We start from the raw sequence: 17346 nt of genomic DNA, 5'->3' as shown, positions 1-17346 counted from the left end.
ATATATATATATATATAAAACAATATTATAACCGATAAATGATGATGTGCCTGCCCAAAACGTCCATGACCCTGTTTATCTCATTCTGCAATACCTCGTAAGTGTTTGTTCATTTAAAAGCAAGAACCTTCAAGTGCCGAATCCCATGCATATATATATATAAAACAATATTATAACCGATAAATGATGATGTGCCTGCCCAAAACGTCCATGACCCTGTTTATCTCATTCTGCAATACCTCGTAAGTGTTTGTTCATTTAAAAGCAAGAACCTTCAAGTGCCATTTGAATCCCATGAGACATAGCACTCTTAACTTTAGAAGACCATTCATTTCTGATTAATGGGCTTTGGTATTCTTTCCAACAATTACACCATAATTCCCTTATAGAATTAACGACTTAAATTACAGTTAAGTCCCTACAAACAACTCGGAAGTAAACCTGACTCAATTAACCTTGGTTTAAAAGTCTTTTTCAGATTAATGGAAGCCAGCCATTAAGTTCAGCATTATCCTCTCATCTCCTCAGCAAAACGCATCTTCTTGCTTTCCCGCACCAGTGCGCTGGAGAGAATACAGACCAATCAACCATATTTTGAGGACAATAAAAGTCAGAAAGTCCACCGTAGAAAACGTTCTCTCTCGGTTAGACATACAATCTCATAATCTCCTTCAAACCTCAATCACCTACAGACATCTTCTACAGGTGTCTCATTACGAAGAAACCAGATCAATTAGGCTCATTATCACTTTTTCTCTTGAGAACTGCTTCAGTCACTTTTCAGGAGGTGCGAACTTAATTTGTTAACGCATTTCACACTTGTGGGGTATACTGATGAGAGCAGGGATTGAGGGGTGTATTAGAGGAATGAATAAAGAGAGAAAATAACAAATCACAGGAAGACTGAGGAAAAGCGACAATATGCCTTGGCTCATCATAAGCTGCAGGTAAATGTCATTCAGACTTGTGGCATATGGCCATACTTGACTCTTACATTATCTGTGAATACTGATTCAAATGAACAATTGAACCTCTTGTGATATTCCCCATGTTGATGAGAAGAGACGGCTGTGGTTATGTCAGGTTTCTGATTGATGGCATGTTTTCTTAAATTGTTTTAGGTTAATAGATGTTGTCTTTCATCCCTAACAAGAAGCTAATTTAAATGAAGTACTTCCAAGTTTTTAAAACCATAAAAAAAAATAATAATTCAGCCAAGTGTGTCACAACATTTAATACCACCATGCAATACTTTCATAATCATCTCTGTTACTCATTTCCCTATTCACACTACAGAACTTCCACACAAACAAGTCGTGACTCGTGAGCATGCTCATCTATGGAAATGTTTTTATCTTTCTTTACTCATTGTCACATCAATCAGCTAGCTGGCATTATAGTCACAAACAAGACCTCTTCACCTCTTATCAGACTAGATATACATGATAACTCCGCTCCAGGCTGGAACGATACTGAACTGTATAACTGAGGGAAAAAAGACAGAATAAAGTTATGTTTCTTCCATTTATGGTTCTGCCAATATTACGGCCAACAATAAGTGCCGATTTTCATCGAGTACCTGAGGCTGGTGAAGAATAAATCACTGGATAGGGGAAAATGGAGTGGAATATGGAAGGAGAAAAGCCAGACACCCAACAGTTTCTTCTCAATAGATATGGTGAATCTTACTTTTCTCTAATGCTTTTCATTATGTTCTTTATATGCAAAAGACCATAATCCCAGCACATTTCTATATTACTGAATAATATATGCAAGAAAAAAAGAAGTAAAGGTTTAGATTTAGATTTTCATTGTGTCACACAATAAGGTCACCACTTTCTGACACTATTTCACTGCTAGCCTAGAACTTTGTAATGTTCCAAGTTTAAACCTTGAATATATATTTTCTTCTTTAGCGATTGATTGAAAATTAAAATACATTCCGCAGAAATATCAGCCTACGTGAAAAACGCTGTTTGAAACATTGTTGAAAAGCATGTTCAAAATGTGGTCAATATTACTCACAAAAAGTCCAGATATAATATTACAAATGATATTGAATGAATGAATTATGCATTTATATAGCGCTTTTTAATGTGTATTGCTGTACACCCAAAGTGCTTTACAATAATGTGGGGAGTGGGTCTCTCCTCAACCACCACCAGTGTGCAGCATCCACCTGGATGATGCGACGGCAGTCACAGGACAACGGCGCCAGTGCGCTCACCACACACCAGCTACAGGTGGAGAGGAGAGAGAGAGTCATAGAGCCAATCAAGTGGATGGGGATTATTAGGAGGCCATGATTGACAAGGGCAAGTGGCGGCAATTTGGCCAGAACACCGGGGTTACACCCCTACTCTTTACGAGAAGTTCCATGGGATTTTTAATGACCACAGAGAGTCAGGACCTCGGTTTAACGTCTCATCCGAAGGAAGGATTCACCACAGATTTATGAAACTTTAGAGATAGTCAGAGAACTGCTCTGAAATTACTGAAGGTACATACACTGTAGGCCTTTAAATATACTTCACAGGGGTTAAATGAGGTGTGGGAATATCCCAAGATCATGAAACTTTTGAAAGTTCTAGGGCTGCTCTGAGATGAGCTTTTTAGCTCACCGGGAAGGCATTGTGGGCCACCAAATATGCATTTTCAGATACCTTTACAAAGGCTCAATTAAGTGTTGAATAACTGGCTCTGAGATGAATGTATGCAAAATGTAGCCTCCTAGATTGCTTCAAAAAAATCCAAAGTCAATGCATACTTGCACTTAATCATAAGGTGTACACTTATCACAATGGTGAAGCCTCCTAGTTATTGAAGTGTGATTGGGTACTTGCTTCTAAAACTGCAGTTTATGCTGACACATAAATTTGAACTTTTGACTTCATAGCATTCTTTACATTCTGCGCCTTCCCATGAAGAACTGCAGAGACTAATATGCATTCACTTCTTAGACTGCACTGACAGCAAATAATGCAGCTGAACTTCAAACTTAACCAAACAGAGCACACAATGTTCTACCACACTATGAATAATTAATTATTGCATGACTCCCCTGAAAACACCGTTAAATCAGGGAACAAACACATCATAATATAACCTTCATTACGGAGCATAGCAGAGCATCTGTTCGAATAAGTAAATTATTTATGCAGGACAATTTTTCCCTCTCATTCTAACATTTGACTAATAAGCAATCATGACACAAACATTAAACTTCAAAAGCATACCACTTACCTACACTATTTTACATATCCTTGCTCAGTGTCATTTCAGGTTAGATTTTATACATATATATATATACAAAAAAATATATATAAAAAAACAATTACCAAACACTGAAGCCATATAAAATTGTATGTCACATGATTGAAATGTCACATGACACAATAATCATATTTTTTACTAGTGGAAATGTAATTCCTGATATCAAAAATAGCCATTGTTGCTAGTAAAAATCCAATTCCTGATATCAACAATTAGCATTTTAACTAGTTAAAATTGAATTGTCGATATCAAGAATTCATATCCTGTGAACAAATAAAAGTCAAAATGGCTTGCCAAATTCATGAAGCTGTTGTTCTTATGGAGACCACACAGTAGTAGATTTTTAGGTTTTGGGGACATTTGGTTCGTAAAAACATCTCGAAACCTGACAAACACACACGGGTGAGCACCAAAAGCACCTCTGAGCTCATCATCATCATCTCATTCCCTTCCTCGGTTCATATCCTGTGAACAAATAAAAGTCAAAATGGCTTGCCAAATTCATGAAGCTGTTGTTCTTATGGAGACCACACAGTAGTAGATTTTTAGGTTTTGGGGACATTTGGTTCGTAAAAACATCTCGAAACCTGACAAACACACACAGGTGAGCACCAAAAGCACCTCTGAGCTCATCATCATCATCTCATTCCCTTCCTCGAGTGCACTAATAGAGGTCTGAGTGTTTCTCTGGTGATCGTTTCAAACGAGAGCATTAGTCCACAAGCTCCAGCCTCCAACAGCAGCTTGTATTCATGTACTACTCTAATCAGCTCCTTCAAATGCCATTATGGACACAATAACTTACAATGTTACATAATCTAAAGATGAATATTTTAATAAAATGCAGGGGCGGTTCTGGGGGGGGCCGAGGGGGGCCAGTGCCCCCGTGTCAACAAGCTTGGCCCCCGCTCTGGCCCCCCTAAATTTGGAATCGTATCACACAAAATAATATTGGGTGCAATGCACAGTTTTTCCTGTGGGTGGCAATAATGGAAAAAAGTAAAACATCACCAGCTGCTAGTGGCGCAGAGCCAGACACGTTTTTTACAGCGCTGCACATTAAAATCAATCACACACCATTCTGTTGAGCTTATAAATGCAGCGGCCAATCAGAGGCGTTTAGATGAGTCATCGCCGAAACCCCAGTGTTTTGTACAGTGTGCGCGCTCGCTGACTGAATTCTGCTCTCTGGCGAATTTTCTCATCATAAACAACAAAGTGCAGATGTGCGTACGAATATAAGTAAGATATTCATTTCATAGTGTAAACCGCTTCAGTGATTTTGATGGGAGTTTATGAGAGTGCTTGAACTCTGACTAGACTGAAGTCAGTGATATTGTTTTGCTCAAGGAAGATCCCCCATCTGTATGTGAATGGCAAGAAATTGTACATGATGTCTACAGTATGGAAGTGCTGACCCTTTCCTTAAGACAACAATCTACCAAAATCTCATCATACTGGGGGAGGTGGTTGAGAAGAAAATAAAATATTTAGTAGATGACCTATGTGTTTTTTTTTCCTTCCCTCTCTCTCTCTGTTTTGCCATTTATATGAGTTTGAAGCACCATGCCTGGCCCCCCCAGTTACTGTGGTCTAGAACCGCCACTGATGAAATGTGTTTGCATTTTCAGGATTTAAGTGTCAGGAACCGCACTGAAAGCGAAGTTATTACTGAAAAACACTGTTTTCTTGGACCCACTGCAGGTGAGGATTTATATGGAATTGAATCTGGCAAGTAGCAATTACTGATGATGAATATAGCAGACAGCACATCAAATTAGCACTTTCACAATAAATTCTGTGAAAGTGTGAAATAATCCAGTAAGGTACATATTTTCTTTTATATGGAGTGGATCCAAAAATGATATCAAAAGTAGAGTTCATTGCTCACATGCTGTGAACCAAATGCTGCCAGTATTGGTTGGGACTCAGTGCAGGAGGAGGAGGAAGACAGAGTCTGATTTAATAGGATTTGTCAGAGGCCTGCTCTTTCATAAGAGCTGGCTGGGGAGCCACCCATATATCAAGAGGAAGCACAGCCCTGGAGTTAAACAAATAAATAAGAACAATTAAACAAAGTGGCCACCACTCCTCACCTGGCACTACACAAGTCCCATACACCCCCACTGCATGAACTCTTCAGTACAGGGAATAAAGAGATTTGTTTTCCATTTTTGCTTGTCACTTGTTCAAGGCATATTGAGTTTTTACCAGAAAATATGCCCTTACAAAACAGTTGTGCCACTTTTGAGTGCCTATTTTTACTTTTAAACTACCTTTGCTGTCATCTAAAAGACTGTTCACATCAATGACAATAACTATAATGATAACTTTAACTATAAAGTTTTAATACTCATTCTAATTCTGTGAGAATAAGAAAGTGCACTTGACATCTGCTGTATAACAATACTGAAACAGAGGAATAATACTTTCAGAATGTTTCTTTTCTACCTGATGAACAATAAAAATACTGACATAAATAGTTTAGAGATATTGTAATAAACAATGTTACCATCTGTTTCTGCGGACGCTAATATATTAATTGTCATAGGTTCATAGGTTTTTTATAGTCATGATTCTTGGTGTGAATGCCTTAATCACTTAAGTGTAAGTCTAAAAATATTAATAATTTAAGTTTGTTCAAATACACTACTAGTTGAATGTTAAAACTATTCAAATACATTTAATATCAAAATGAATAACCATTTTTCAAACTGTAATGTAATGTCTAAATTCACGTGTGTAGTATGTAAATTAGATTTTAGTTTTTAACATTTTATCTTAATTTATTTTGTTGAAATAATGTAGAATTGTAGAATTGTGTTGAATAATCAGCCATCTAATAATATGAAAATAAAAACAGCTTATTAAACAGCAGTAATTCATCAAACAGTTATTAATCAACACACTTAGTTTTTTGTGTTTTGAAAATTGTGTTTTGTGGAACACAAAAGAAAATATTTTGAAGAATGATGAAACCAAACAGTTTTGGTTTCAACACTTCCAATGTATGCTCAAAAAAAAATATTTTATGTTCCACATAATAAAGAAAGAGGTTTGGAATGATATGAGGGTGAGTAAATTATTAGAACATTTTAATTTTGGGATGACCTATCCCTTTAAAAGAGGCAGTCCTTGAGCTTCACGCAGGAGATCGCTGTAGTTGGATTTGGAAAACCTGTGTAAGCTGATGGGACTAAGCCAAAGCTCAGTTTCTGTCTCATATGGAGTGTAAATGTTTTAGCTCAATCTTGCTCCTGGAGATCCGGCTTCCTGCAGAGTTCACTTTCACTTCTAACAAACACCTGAACCAATTAATAATGGTCTTTCCACTCATTCAAAAATTGCAAGCAGGTGTGTTGGAACTAAATTCTGCAGGAAAAGTAGATCACCGCTGTTATAGGAGCTCCAATTATATGAAGGGCAAATACTTGCGAGGAAACACCAACATGGAAACTGGTGTGTCCTCAATCCGATGTCTAAACAACCGGTATTGCTGTATTTTAAAAATTCATATCATAACAAAAATAAACACCGGTATTCGATATGAACCGGTATACCGCCCAGCACTACAACATATCCATATATACCCATCACCCCCATGACAGTATAATATATTAAAAAAATGCTCCCCAGATGCCTTCACAACATCAGCAGTTGCACAGCACCAATTAGGGTGACAGTTACTGAAATCTTTACCTACATGTCAAGGATGTCAGCTGACTGGTTAATGCATTTCCAGAGATAATATCTAATATCATATATTGCATTACCCTTAAATGGTTTTGTGTGTTAACATGTTATTCCTGCCCATTATTGGTGTTAAAAAATGCAGTGCAGTGTTGTTTTTGTTAGCTAACTGCTAAATATCGCTTTGGTTAATTGAAACTCGAACAATAAAATAAATGTTAGAAGAAAAAACTCAAAAATTAACTAAATGAAACTAGTTTAATTACAAAAATTACAAAAACTAAAACTTCAAATAAAAATAAAGCTAAATAGACAATGTATATTAAAAAGTAGAATTAATATAATTAAATAATTAATATAATTAAAATTTAAATGTTAATAATCTAGTAGAAAATATTAATAAATACTACAGTATATAAATAATATTACGAAAACATCTCTGGTACAGTACCACAGTACAAAAAAAAAAATCAAGAAGCAAATTCTTTATGTGGGAGACAGTTAATTCTCAAGCATAAACATGTTTTTATGTTTTATGATAGCACACACCTGTTGAAGAACAAATAGGATCAGCTGACAGTCCTGACTAAGATTCAAAGTAGAACAATGGAAACATGGCAAATATCACAAGCTGACTCAGAGGCCTTTTGTACAGTCGTATTCTTCACACAACACATTCAAATCCACCCACAACAACAAGCAAATAGCTTCAGATGCAAATTAATAATTGGGTGGATAAAATTGGGTGGCACTTATTTAAATCAGCTCTCAAACCAAATAATCTCAAGGGTGATTACATTTTAGCTGAGAACTGATTCAACAGAAATTAGGAGGGATAATATGGTATCGTGTGATAAGAGTAAAGACTTGTCGATGAGTTAACTCATAAATGTGTTTGGGTAAACCCTATCAAACCAGAGATTGAAGATATTAGAGTGATGGTAATATGTGGCAATGACTCACTGGACCTATTTCACAGTGAAAAAAAAAAAAAAAAAAAAGATAATGGAACGGCAGGGTCAGCCAATGGGATCTCGTTTAAGACAGAGGGAATAAAAAAAAAAAGTGTCATTAACTCAGTTAGCACATGGGAGGAATGGTTTCATTTGCAGCAGACTATGCGAGTGATATTGAATGATCTCAGGCCAAGAAATTCATCCCGCTGCACAGCACAATAAACCTCTTTAACTTTAATGCCCATGTCTGCTGTCTTCACAGTAGTAATAAGCGTTATCTATGTGACATTATGTTACTATGTTAAATGGTTAGCTTGGCTTCTTCAAAGCTCAACTGCAAATGTCGGTTTTTAATTTTCAAAGCGCAACCAATGTTGCAAACATTCTGCCAAATATGACTTTACAATCTGTTACACTACCATTTAAAAGGATGCGTATTTGATCAAAAGTACTGTAAATGATGATCCTTCAGAAATCAATTAAATATGCTGATTTGGTGTGCAAGAAACATTGTTGAAAAAATTTGCTGCTTAACATTTTTGTGGAAAAAAAATAATTTTTTCAGGATTATTTGATAAATAGAAAGTTCAGAACAACATTTGTTTATTTATAATAGATATACATATGATTTATTTGTAATATAAATCAGTTTTAACATTGTTAGTCTTAAATGTCACTTTTGATCAACTTAATGCATCCTTGCTGAATAAAGCATTAATTTCTTAAAAAAAAAAAAATCTTACTTTTGAATGGAAGTGTATCACTTAATAATAATTTTCACTAACATTAAAAACATTCCAATGCATAACAGATTTTTAGAAGCACACCACTGCTCAAACTCATTGACTTCTTGTGTGACATTACAACTAGTACAGCAACCCTGACTTCCTCACGTAATATCAATATCATAAAACAACATCCTATCGGAATAGTCGCAATATCCTTTTGATTTCTTTAAGACATGGAGTTCAGCTGACACTAATAATACACTGGCAGGGTAAACCGCCCATGCTGAACAAGGTTAACATTCATAGAACACCATGGAAACGTGGGGCTGTGCAGAAAGCTGTCCTTGAATCTTGAAGCATAAAAAAATAGAAAAAAAAATATCTTGAAAGTGTCCTTGTGCACATCGTTTCCCACACAGATATTAATAAAGAAAGGTGACAAAAAAGGGTGGGAAAAAGCAACAAATTTACAGAGTTCCACACTGTTTTCTATAGAACTCGTTTCATTCCACTTCATTCATAGATCCTCTATCTGAGAAGGGATCTATGAATGTAGGCAAGCTTTTCAAAATGCTAGCTTTCGAATGGAAAACAGGCCAAGGCCCCAAGGACACTCCCCCTGAGGATATCTGCTCTGCTCAATCCCTTGAGCCTCAATCCTATTATTTTCTTCTTATTTTCATAGTATACAAAGGAGAAATTCAGACTCAAGACAGCAATAAAGTCAAAAGTGCTAAATCAATTTGTGGACTTCAATGTTCAAAACATTATAGACACATTCCTAAAATGAAATTTGCATTCCTTTCAGTGCACTTTAAACAAGTTTTGAGACACTTAAGTAAACCCAAAGTTCATGCACAGAGTTCACACAGTTCAAACTGTTAGCAAAGTAATGTCAGCTAGCAATTCCAAGAGATTGGATCTGGCATTTACACACACAATATGATAAAATGTTCTGTATTTACCGTGTCCGTAAGTTTGTTGGACTAGGTTGCCCATCGTAGACTGAAAGGATGTCAAAGTCCTCCTCTAAGGCAAAGCCTTGAAATACCAACTGTATCCGGTTGTGTTCCTGTGCCACAATCACCCATGTGCAGTTGGCGTAGTTGGGATATCCATACGGGTATCCGGGGCTTTCTATTGTCCCATTTGGACTGTGTAGTGTGTGACTGCAGTTTTGAGCTGTGAAAAGGAGAAAAAGAGAAGAAAGTATTATACAAAGTGGAATTTGTATATTTGTCAAAATGCATTCAAATGAAGAATCAGGCAAAATCTACACACTAGTATCAGTCTAAAGCATCTAGGAACAAAAATGTGAACTTAGGAAATGTGAATTTACGCATGTATTCCTTATCAGTAAGTTGGTGTAGAATATTTGCAAACAATGCTTTATGATTTACAGCCTTCTGACATGATTAATATGTTAATTTGCCAGTTCGGTCTGTGCCTTTAAAGGATTAATTTACATTAGGGCAGTGCGATATGGACAAAAACAACCTATCGCAATTTCTTTGATAAATTTTGCGATTTCGATTTTAATCACAATTTTGACACACACAGACATGCTTTACAGTCATTAATGCATTCAGTGTGAATTTGAAACATATTTCCAAAAGAAAACCAATTAGAGCTTTATCAATTTCCGTGTCAATCCATGTTAATTTTTACCGCGAATAATGTGCTGTCACTTTAATTCAGCGTGTGCAGCACAGCAGAAATAGACTCCGTGCGGAAACGATCGCAGCATGACTGCTGCAGACGCACCGCTCCTGAAGCGCACTGTCGGACCGCAATCGCGTGCAGTGTGAACGCTCTGATCCCTTAACATGGGCGCGGAAAAAATACGCACCACAGACCGAGTGTGTGAACCTGGCGTTACGTTTGTATGCCTGCCCGGTCTGTTCTGTTCTCGTGCAAATTGTGCAAGTTCAAATCGCGATTTTATGACGATTTCGATTAATCGCACAGCCCTAATTTACATTCATTAATGTGTTGTTTGATCTGACAGGGCATTAAATCATTTGTTAGTACAATAAAATGCTTCCATATTTAAATCCTTATAATGTCCATGTAATTACTTAAGTGTGTACTCAAGGTGCATATAAACAAGACAAGCTAAAATGACTGTAGTATTTATGTATTTTTACTAATGCAAAGTTATAGAGCAGTAATATTCAATTTCAAGAGCCAATTAAATTATCATATGGTCCAGCACATGAATACTGTCAGCTGCCCTTGCTATTGCCACAGCTTTATCACTGGTCAAAATGTTTCCACGGCAACTCTGCAAAGGCAACAGGAAAGAGAAGAAATGATACCACCTTTGGTTATTAATTTGATTAATTTTAATAACTCCATATCGCCTGAAGCTCCAGACTGCACTCATCAGCATTAATTGCATTTCTCTTTTGCATACTTGTCAATGACCTCTTATAAAATATTGCACGCAATCTGAAATTTTAATAACTGTGTGTGGCTCCATCCATCAGTGAAAAGCCTGGCCTAAATTACTAGTTCTGGACAGGTCCGTAGCCCCACTTTTAATTAATTGTCCCTTCTTGCTTTAATAATTGTTAATGGTCTCAGATTTTTCACCCTCTCTTTTTTTTGTTTGTTTTTTATTCTACCCACTCCTGGAATTTTTTTTTTTTTTTTAATTCTACCCACTCCGGGAAACTTGTATATCTGCTGCAGTCACACAGGACGCAACAACATGGCCCAACTACTCCTTGCAGTTCATCTTTTTAATGGAAGTCTTAAATCAATGTTTAAAAGACACAGTTGTGAGTACAATTTTTAAACACATTTTAGCTTACAATCTTAATATAAAACTGGTACAGTAAGTTAAATTTTGCTTTGAAACAACTGCATGCAATTAAATTGAATGCATAAGAAAAATACTAATTTCAGGCAGGAATTAGACAAACTTGTTTGCATTGGAGAAAAAAAAGAACAAGAAATTGCTGCCTATGGCTAATTTCATTATCTGCTAAATGACTATGGAGGACTCCCTCTGTGAAGCTAATTTGTATAAACAATTTATGAATTCAAAAATAAGATAAAATTTTTACAAAATAAACATTAAAAAAGCATGAATCAGACAAATGTGTAAAATAAATGCATACTAGTGTTGGGCAATATGTTCAATTTTCATATCGTCCTATCGTCAGCCTGTGAGATCGCCGATACACGATATTATCGTGCTAATTTATGTAATTATTTAATTAGTTTCATTGCGAGAAAGTGAACCAACTCCAGCATAAGGCTAAAAGCAGCCTAATGTTTTTAATATGACTGAATTTGTATTTAACATGATAACAAATTAATAAAAACATCGTAAGTTACTAATTATAATGCCTACATGTCCTAAGTTATTCAAAAAGCAGCTCCAGAAAACGAGCAAAGAACATTACATTACCAAAGAACATCCTTGGTTAGAACGCGCAATACTGTAAAAACGCGGGAAAAGAAATATAGGCCTAATGCAACAAATAAGCCCTAATATTAATCAGATAGTATTACTAGGATAATAATAATACTAATAATAATAATAATAATAATAATAATAATCGTCTTGCTATCGTCAAAGGCATCAGCGGCCCCAGGCCATATCTCTTTATATCGTCAAAACACGATACTATCGTCTATCGGCACAACCCTAATGCATACATACGCATATATAAGCCAAAACAATGCAAATGGATACATCATCCTATATTTAATCATTTGATTCCTAAATGCATTGGAATTTATGTGGGGTTAGGTGAGAACCCAAATGAGAACCCAGCATGACCACATACAACACACATTTGTCTAACACATTCGAGTGGAGATTACACTGAGATTACACTTAATGAAAAACCAAGCTCAAACAATATGTCACAAATGCACAAATATTCAAAACATTTACCGAAAACAAACACAATGTGTCACAAAGTCATATTGCTTAATGCAAAGATCCTATATTCTCGATGAAGTGTCATTATGCATGAAAAAAAAAATTCTTACTCAGTATGCATAAACTGTGAAGGTTTTTATAGTAAGCACAACTGGGATTTGGATTTCTTAAGGCGGAAAGCTTTGCCTACTACCATAGAATTTCAATAATTAAGTGAAAACGTATCTGAGAAAGGAAAAACCTGAGGTGCTTTTAAAAAAAAAATAAGAGTTTCTCAAACAGCTGGAAAACAGCTGAGTGCCATTCAAATAATCCGCCTTTGGCCAGTGGCCATATTCAGTGCAGTTTTCCAAATGATAATAGAACAGACTGATTAGGATTTGGAAGACATCTTTCTGTGTTTAAAATGCATGGTGTCTGTGATAAAAGTACTCTTGATATGAATTATTTAGGCTAGAAAGTGTCACAAAATAAGATGCTAAGCACAGAGTGCTGGGATTCATTTGATTCATATGATGTTTGTTACTCTTTAAGATTAATTAAGATCTTAAGATTGTTGATTAAGATTGTTCTAACCACACCAGATTATCATAAAACTTGGAACTGTGAACATATTTCTAAAAGCTGGAATGTGCAATGGCAGGAAAAAAAATCCATAATTTTTGCACTCAATCCCAAGGGAATGTTCATGTGAGGCTGGGCCAGCATGAACCATTGAGAAAAACACTTGACCTCTGGATACAGACTCCTTTATGACGCTGTGGGGTTTTACAGCCACAAGTCTTCTCTGTGAAGCACTACAATATTAAGAATGAAACCCGGGTCATTTCAGACCACTGAGTGGAATGCTGACAAAAATGAGGAGATTCATTCAGCACAAAATAAGAGACTCTATCCAACAAGAACAAAATGTGGACAAATTCAACATTGCTGTTCATCTTAAATGAACAAAGACTGAGATGGATGGGAGTATAAATGAGACACATTCACCCATTTCTGGCCTTCAAATCAGTATTACACGGTTTTGAACACATAACAGCGTTTTCTCCCTGCATCTGTTGTGAAGCCCGAGTACATTTGTTCTGTAGCTAAATGAATCAGCGTTTTTTGACAAATTGGTTGTGAAAGATCCACTTGCTCACTCACAAAAGGCTTGTTCGAGATGCATCAGCACTGCGCAGACCGATCGGCGTATGACATCAAAGTACCGCGAGAGTGATTGGAGAGCAGACGACTCTTTAAACTATTGAATTGCTCTCGCGATACTTTGATGTCATACACCGATCGGTCTGCGTTGCGCCGATGCATCTCGAACAAGCCTAAAGATACATGATTCATTACAGAATGAATCAGTTCAGAAAAAATCGGTTGATTCAGTGACTCCCTCATAAAGACGGTCACTTTCGCCACCTACTGACACACCTGTAAATGCAAGTTTCCGTGCAGCCTAATAATCTAATAATTTGAGTGATTATTCAAAATAAATGAAATGCCTTCATTTAGCCTACTGTAAAAATGTTTTGTCCGGTATCCTAAAATGTGCTTGTCCATGAATTCTGTATGCAATAATCTAATGTAAAAATAAATTATCATAGTTTTTTTAAGGTACATAAACAGTAGCCTACATTGCATACACATAGTTCATGTGAGTGACTCTTCTACTCACAACTGCAAATCCTGGCCTGACTGGAAGAAAGAGGACATTGTTGGACAAAGGATGAGGTAGAATGTCTCAAATCAAGTCAAAGGCATTTGCTCTGCTTGATCTTAACCCCTTAGTTTTGCTGTGTGCTTTGGGTTATTGACATGTTGGAAGGTAAACCTTCTTCCCATTGACAACTGCAGAGGGCAGCAGATTTTCCTCAAGAATTTGATGCTATTTTGCCCCATCCATTTTTTCCCATGCAAGTGCTCTAGTCGCTGACCAGTTTCCTCCGGCTCTTTCATCCAGTTTGGAGACACATCCTGATCCAGGGAGGGTCTGTGTTGTATCAAATACCTCCCACTTCTTAATAATAGACTTCACTGTGCTTCTAGGAATTGATAAAGCCTTTGAATTGTTTTGTATCCATCTCCTGACTTGTGCCGGTCCACAACTTTATCCTGGAGATCTTTTGACAGTGCCTTGCCACCCATAGTTGATTGTTTGCTTCAGCTGCACTATCAAGGACTGAAATGCTCCAGGAAAGCTCTTTTCATGCCGAGCTAATAAAAATGACCACATCTGATCACAGTTGAAAGTCAAATGGCTTTGTGTGATATTAAGGTGATTGGCTAAACCTGATTGAGTTTACAAGTCATTTTTAGGAGGGGGTGATCCTTTTTCCAACTCCAACAAGTGATTCGGTTTTATTTATTTATTTATTTCTGACATGTTAGTGTTATATGTTTCACTTGGATGTTATAAGTGAGTAAATACAGCTGGATAAAATGGAATCTGTCTTCATTTCAGGCTGCAAAGCAACAAAATATGTTTATTTTCAAGGGGGTGATTCTTTTCTATACCCACTGTATGTTCTTGTCTTCTTCAACTTAACTTTTTAAAGACTGCTCTTAAAAAATAGAATTCAAATTTTACTTAAATTAGGATTATTAATCCCAAATAAGGATTTTATCATAGGATTTTTTTCCGTAGAATCTCTTCTTGAATCCATCTCCAGGTTCCTCACGTTTTAAGTGTTTTGAATAAAGTGTTAATTTGAATGTATCCAGCTGAAAAGAAAAAGGAAATGCATTATGTAACCTCTTAATGAAGGATAACCCCCACACTCACAGCAGCAGGTAATTTCTTTTCCTTGAGCATAGATTTACAAATGCATTATGAAAGTAACAAGTGAATCGAGTTGACCTGCATTAATACAGTGCTGCATAAATCTCTAAGGCTCAAAAAAGCTCCACACAGTAGTATTTCATCCATGACGCTTTATTGATTTTTTACAAAAGAGCCTCACGCAGTCACAACATCATGTGTTTTCGCGGTTATTTCTCCAAACATTCTGGCTGAGGCACATATTTAAACTCTCTGAGATCCCTGAGTCTTCGGTCTTATACTGGGTTGCATCTGTTTAGTGTTTTCCCAAAATATTGGTGGAGTGAAGTGAAGGAGAGAGACATTTGACCTTGTTTAGCACGACTGCAGAGACCACCTCCAGAGTCAACCAATGTTTGTTTTGCCGCCGCTGCTACGGGGCTGCAGCGCCTCGGCATGACACTTTGATAAATCGATCGCTGCCGTGCCGTACTACGGCAGGACAGCAATCCATCAGAATGCCGGCAATCAGAGATCTTAGGAAGGAAGGGGAGTGGGAAAGGGCTGGGCGAAAGCAAGAGGATTTTAAATACTATTAAGAAATAAATAAATAATGAGACAAGTGTCCTGTGTATGAGGAATGCCATTTATATCTAATATACTATATATGACATCACTTGTGAGGCTCCAGGTTTTGGAACAGAACTCATGACATTCACACTGAGATAACAGCAGTCTGTGTTACTGGCAGAAAAATCTGGTTTCGTTGACAGATTATTCCATAAAGCTTTAGATATGTGTATGAATACATATGACATCGGAATTTGATGCTAAAGCGCAGCTTTAGAACATACCCTGGAATTAGTGTATGTCTCTGCGGGACATTGTTTGACAATATCTTAAGATTCATAATGAGAAATTACATTACTTATGCCTGTTATCTGCACTAAAGCAGATAACATGTTTTCTGTTCATTTATGCTCTCTTTTGCCATTATCCTGTTTCCAGCTTTTTCTTTAAACTCAGTACATCTGCTTTATTATCTCCAGATTGCAGCAGACCAGCTTGATGTGGACTGGATTGGAGTATTAGATCTTTACCAGAGACTGATGGATGGACAGATTATCTTCATTATTTTAACTATACGTTTCTATCTATTAAATGTCATTAGATTTTTTTTTTTAAATAGGCTCTAGAATAGAAGTTAAATGCTACCTCAAAACAAGACATAAAAATGCTACTGAATTAAAATTCAGTTTGCTGGTGTATGGTTTAATTTGAACAGTTTTGAAGAAAAAATGGCTGACAAGAGTCAAAATATCGAAGCATGAAGCATGTATGAATGCATGAAGTGGTGACGTCTTGACTGATTGCATTTTAATTGTAGGAAGCAACTTTAGTGTGACTTAATTAACATTCATGAGCAAAACTTTAACCATAGAAGTATTCATAATTCCTGGATTGTTTTGTTTTTCTTTTTATGGTTAATTGATTCAGTGTATAAATGACAAGTCTGAATAAGAAAGCTTAACAAAACCCATGAAGTTAATTTGGTTCCAGGATTTTGTTTTAAAACATAAACTGTTTTGAATAAGAAAAGGATCTTGATTCCCAACTCCACAAATAAGTCATTTTTATAAAAGGATTAAGTGATTTAGATTCTGTGAAATAATATATAAAGGAAGCGCAAGGTAAATAGTATATGTCCTGCTTACGGCATGATTACTGCTTATTAGCATGTGCTTTGAAACATGCCGTGCATTGTGAATTGGGTTAGTATTAATTTAATCAGTCCACCTGTCTTTTTTTGGGGTATAATTTATATATACCCCAAACTGAGATGAGACATGTAGCAAACACATCAAGGTGAAACCTCCCACTTCTGACAGAGTTAAATGAGGCTAATGCCTCGCCAACCATAGCAGATAATCTTTACAATCTCTAGAAATGCATTCCCTTTAGCTTTGCTGCCATAGCTCTGCTGTAAATTGGGCACCTAAGAGACAAATAGGTCTGACTCACCCGTTTTCATAAGCACTTCAAATGGATCAT

The 17346-nt window shown here is 36.4% G+C and overlaps 1 protein-coding gene across 1 annotated transcript in view; it reads right to left on the bottom strand.

Annotated features, from left to right (window-relative positions):
* Window positions 1-17346, bottom strand: part of LOC107712626 (CUB and sushi domain-containing protein 2-like) — a 290171-nt gene that overhangs the window by 261662 nt on the left and 11163 nt on the right. Inside the window, exon 2 of the mRNA XM_016517947.1 lies at window positions 9613-9829. Within this exon, the coding sequence (XP_016373433.1) occupies window positions 9613-9829 (217 nt within the window). The remainder of the gene's footprint in view (window positions 1-9612; window positions 9830-17346) is intronic.

The sequence above is a fragment of the Sinocyclocheilus rhinocerous genome, unplaced genomic scaffold (assembly GCF_001515625.1).
Source record: "Sinocyclocheilus rhinocerous isolate Xijiao unplaced genomic scaffold, SAMN03320098_v1.1 scaffold538, whole genome shotgun sequence".
Lineage (NCBI taxonomy): Eukaryota > Metazoa > Chordata > Actinopteri > Cypriniformes > Cyprinidae > Sinocyclocheilus > Sinocyclocheilus rhinocerous.
This window is presented reverse-complemented; position numbering and strand designations above follow the sequence as displayed.